Source organism: Penaeus monodon, chromosome 13, assembly GCF_015228065.2.
Source record: "Penaeus monodon isolate SGIC_2016 chromosome 13, NSTDA_Pmon_1, whole genome shotgun sequence".
In the NCBI taxonomy this organism is placed as follows: domain Eukaryota; kingdom Metazoa; phylum Arthropoda; class Malacostraca; order Decapoda; family Penaeidae; genus Penaeus; species Penaeus monodon.
Genome location: NC_051398.1, coordinates 5,078,948 through 5,083,947, shown reverse-complemented (window position 1 = coordinate 5,083,947; position 5,000 = coordinate 5,078,948). Strand labels below are relative to the sequence as shown.

Genomic DNA, 5,000 nt, shown 5'->3' with positions numbered 1-5,000 from the left:
TATCCTTGAATAATTTTGTTCTGTAATTATCTTTCCCGCAAAACAACAGAACACGAATCACCTCAAGAAAAACAAGGCGTTTTTGAAGAACACTCAGCGTCCCCTGCTCTTCTCAGTGACCTGGCCAGGATAGGACCTCAACTCGCGGTAAGGAATGATCTGGAAATCCGCGTCTGAGAGTTTTTTTTGTGTTATTAATTTAGTATTGTTAGGTATAGTGTTATTATTATTGTTGTTACCATTTTTATCGTCATTCTTATATTTGTTTTCGCTATTAGTAATAATGATGATAATAGTAATAGTAACAATAATGATGATAATACTAATAGTAATAGTAATAATAATGATGATAGTAATAACGACAACAATAATAGTAATAATAATAATGGTAATAATGGTGATGATGATGATAATGATAATGAAAACAATAATGATGATGATGGTGATGATGATGATGATGATAATAATAATAATAATAATAATAATAATAATAATAATAATAATAATAATAATAATAATGATAATAATAATAATAATAATAATAATGATAATAATAATAATAATAATGATAATAATAATAATAATAATAATAATAAAAAATAATAATAATAACAATAATAAAAAAATAATAATGATGATGATAATAATTTTGTAAATATTTGCGTAATCACGCAAATAAGAGCATTGTTAAATCGGCATTATTATATTTAGCCTGATACTGCCATTGTCATCTTTATGGTAAATTATAATATTATCAGAATAGGCACCATAATGTCGGTCGTATTAATGGTTAATGGTTATAACGAATAAATGTGCTAGACATCAAAGGTCATATAGCACTATGGTAAAGTATTGTGGTAAAAAGGGTAAAAAGGAGTTAACGATTAGGACAAGTGGACAGAAGAAGGGTATGAAGAAGAGAAAGAAAGGGAGAGGGGGAGAAGAAAAGACCCTGCGGAATGAGTAGAGGCGAGGGCTCAGGGCCAAGGCAGGGCTGTTCCTTCTTGGGCCTCAGTCCCCGTCTCCTTACCCCTCCCCCACCCCCGACAACAAAGAGCAAGGGACTGGGGAGGGGGGAGGGGGTCAGTCGTAGTATTTCTTCGAATTTTTCTTCTGAAATTATGTTAACAGTCAACCCCCATCAAAACCAACAGCTGTGGGTCGTGGACGTCGCCGACGGTCGTCTGCCGGGCGAACGAGGTCATATGAATGTGTGCGAGGTCAGCCGCCTCCTTAGCCGAGGTCATGGCTCGTCTGGGTCACTCGCCGCGCACTTGCTCACGTGGGTTCATTGCTTTTTTGTAGTCTTGTGTTTTTTTGTTATGTTTTGTGTGTTTGTTGTGCTTTCTCTTCCTTTCCTTTTATTTTTGTCATGTTACTGTGATGTATTCAATTTATGATCAGCCAGTAGATGCAGATGATAGTGCAGGTATGTTACCATGTATCCATAATATACTGAATTAATTACATCAGTCATCATTATAAATTATTATATCCCATTAATTCAACAACTATCAGGGAGGAAGGACCTTGGTGATCTAACTCCACTGTGGCCGAATATAATTTTATTTTTTCGTCCAGCGTTTGCGTTCTATCTAAGTAATAATTTCCATTTCTGGAATTTCCTTCTTTACATGTAATTAGGTAATGGTAATGGTTAAAACCACTAAATGTACTAGACATCAAAGGTCATATACCACTATGATAAAGTACTGAGGCGAAAAGGGTAAGCATGAGCTAACGATCAGGATAAGTGGACAGAAGGGGACGACGAAGGGAAGGGAAAGTAAAGGAGATGAAAAGACCCTGGAAAATTAGTTGCGACGAGGGCTGAGGTCCAAGGTAGGGCTGATCCCCTACCTTGGGCCTCAGTCTCCGTATCCGCCTTTATATATATACAAAGATAGTAATATTTCCCTCACTTTCTCTCCAGGAGCACAATGGCGGGCGCCCTCAGTTCACATACGTCTTCAAGAAAAAGACTGAAAGATTCGGGACTGCTTGACGGGACTTCGAGCTGCACTTATTAGTAACTGAGATAAAAACAGATGGCATGGGTTATATTGGGCATTGGATGTTTTATTTTTGTTTTCATCAAGTTTTGTAATGGGGGCGTTTATGGAAGTGTCTAAGGTAGTGTGTTTTAGCGTGATTCTTATTGTCCATTTTTCGAAGTTTTCTTCTCTTTGTTCATCTGTTTATCTATTTATTTATTTAGTTTTCAGTCTCTTTATTCATGTATCAGTTATGTACATAGTACTCATTTAACACCCAAACAAGGACCATCATTATTCTGTGTGTTATACAACTGTGATTCACCTTTTTAATGATAAGCGTTATTATTATTAGATTAATTCCCTTCTCAACTACAAGCTTTTGTTCATTAGGAGCCAATCACTAAATCTTACCAGATGAAATCGACAATGTTATGAAGTGTGTTAATTATTTTAGAGGAAATCCCTTCTTGGGTATTAATGATTTATTTGTTATACGAAAAGCAGGAAAAGGAAGACCATACCCAACCAACAGTACGTACACACGAAGTAAGGGCATATTCCAGTTAACTATAAATATTTGATTTTTATGCATTAATTTGGGTGTGGTCTGGACATCCAGTCTAAGTCAATCTATAAGACTTTCTTCCTTTTTTTTTTATCCGTTGCTAAAATGTAACTGATGGTTTTCACTTTTCTTTTCCAGTTACAACTTTTGTTTGGGTTTCATCTGACCTCTTCCTGTCATCTCTCTCAAATACTCTAGTGATAGAAAAAAGCAATATGAATGGTAAAGGATAATAAAATATACTTACTTTATGTCTCATTGTAAATAACAATATATTATCAAAAGGAAAGGATGCTTTGCTTTACCCTCGTCAATACTAAAAATCCAGCTTTTTGGTTTTCTCACAATATGCTTCATGAAGGATGGCAAAGAAAATATAAAAGAAAAATATAAACAATGTATTTCAGTATCTTTCCAGGGAAATTCACACAAGGAATACATTCAATCTTTTATTACAGCTGGAGAAGTATGACTGTTTGCACATAACATCCAGTAAAAAGGTTACAGTTTGGCTACAGTCACAATAACTGTAAAATCAAGTCACCACCAAGTACTTCTCCACCGACGGCAGAGAATCAATGCCCTGCAATAGACGTTGATTTGGTTCTCTGATCCTATTTTCCTAATAATAGAAAATCTAGAAGTTCAACATTACTGCCAATAATTTCCAACAAGAATTACCTAGCATATACTCTTCTTTGTAAAGATTTAATAACTTACTGACAATATGATCTATCTTATGAAATGCAGATATATTTTTCTCTTCAAAGTAAAATATATCAGAGCAATAAACATCAGCAAATTGAATCTAACTCTTTCAGCATCACTTTCATGTACACTGCTAGATGCACTATGGAGGTCACCTTATTTTTACAATAAACGAAATAAAGAAAAATAACAAGTAAAAGCATACAAAGGAAACATACAACCACTCCTCTGTACATCAATATTAATAAAAAATATCCATGTATCCCTGACTGTCATGCATTCCTAAATCTTAAAAAAAAAAAAAAAAAAAACTTTCACACAATTTGAAATTCCTAAATACTCCTTAATTCTAGCGGCCCTTCATCTGTTGTCTGCGTCTCTTGCCCGGTCTCATCTTGGCCGCGTTCATCTTACCCCCCTTCCCCCCCTTTGCCCCCCTCCCTGCCTTAAACTTGTTCCCCCCCTTCTGGAAGCCACCCCCATGGCGTGGCTCGTCATCCAGGTCGTTTGCATTGTTCCTCTTCTCGTTGCGCCGAACGCCTCCCTTGCCGTACTTCCTGTCCTTCATCGCTCGCCGAAGGTTCGTTCTGCCAAAGACGGAAGGAGTTGTAGCAGAGCATTGTATGTGGGACAAAAATAAAAATACTGGAGAAACAAAATCAAAATGCAGAAAGGAAATTTGGTGTTTTTGAAACCAGAAAATGGGAAGTATATGTAAGAATGTCTTCTATAACATTTTAAAATTCAAATGCTTACATATATATACATACATACATAAATGTATGTACATTTAAATTATATATATATATATATATATATATATATATATATATATATATATATATATATATATATATATATATATATATATATATATATATATATATATATATATATATATAATGTTTGTTAAATGCAACTGGCATATAATTAAACTCTAAATATATGTATATTCACATAAGAGTTTCTATTTATTAGCATGATATTCTGTGTACAATTATTCAAATAACTCACTTTCTTCCATCTACTCTGTTTCTCTGTTCTCGCAGCGGTTTGTTGCTCAGGAAATCAATGTTGTCTGTCTTACCCTGCAAATAAAAGATGGGTTACTATTCATTAACTCAAGCATAAACATTTCCTACCTTTACTGCATAACCAGGTACAAACATGAATCACAAAAACCAATTCAACACTCTTGGACAACCCCTGACCACAAAGGATTTTCTTTTTTCTTTATTCCTTAAAGTAAAATGTAAGAAATGAGAACCACCCTGATGTGGGTACCTGCCTGAACTACAAATGCAAAATACTATTTCTTGGATTGAAGACACACAATGAGAAAAGTGTCAAAACAGTACTGAAACTGTATCTTGAGCAGTCTCTACTGATATCTATATCTATATCTATATCTATCTATCTATCTATCTATCTATCTATCTATCTATCTATCTATCTATCTATCTATCTATCTATCTATCTATCTATCTATCTATCTATAGAAAATGACTGCTTCCTAAGGAGGAGCCTAGTTGGGCTCAAATTACTGTGAAATTTGCTTAAGGTAGAATTGAAGCAGTACAGTATTTGCACTATTTAATGTAACATAACACTTTAACAATGCAAAATAGCAAGGAAGGTTTAAATATGAGAAAAATATATAAAAATATTAAAAGTTTCATCCAACCACTTTTTTTTCAATACCAATGACAGTGTAAATACTACACTTTTAA

The 5,000-nt window shown here is 34.1% G+C and overlaps 2 protein-coding genes across 3 annotated transcripts in view; one reads left to right on the top strand and one right to left on the bottom strand.

Moving 5' to 3' along the window:
• The window catches only part of LOC119579855, a 5,975-nt gene extending 3,112 nt beyond the window's left edge, over positions 1 to 2,863 (top strand). Inside the window, exons 6-8 of the mRNA XM_037927706.1 lie at positions 50 to 147; positions 1,155 to 1,282; positions 1,934 to 2,863. Of these exons, the coding sequence (XP_037783634.1) occupies positions 50 to 147; positions 1,155 to 1,282; positions 1,934 to 2,030 (323 nt within the window). The 3' untranslated portion in view covers positions 2,031 to 2,863. The remainder of the gene's footprint in view (positions 1 to 49; positions 148 to 1,154; positions 1,283 to 1,933) is intronic.
• A 135-nt stretch (positions 2,864 to 2,998) lies between these two features.
• The window catches only part of LOC119580063 (probable rRNA-processing protein EBP2 homolog), a 9,739-nt gene continuing 7,737 nt past the window's right edge, over positions 2,999 to 5,000 (bottom strand). For both annotated transcript variants that reach the window (XM_037927965.1, XM_037927966.1), the window contains exons 7-8: positions 4,285 to 4,358; positions 2,999 to 3,857 (exon numbers count right to left, since the gene is read on the bottom strand). In XM_037927965.1, coding sequence (XP_037783893.1) covers positions 3,620 to 3,857; positions 4,285 to 4,358 — 312 coding nt within the window. In that variant the 3' untranslated portion in view covers positions 2,999 to 3,619. The remainder of the gene's footprint in view (positions 3,858 to 4,284; positions 4,359 to 5,000) is intronic.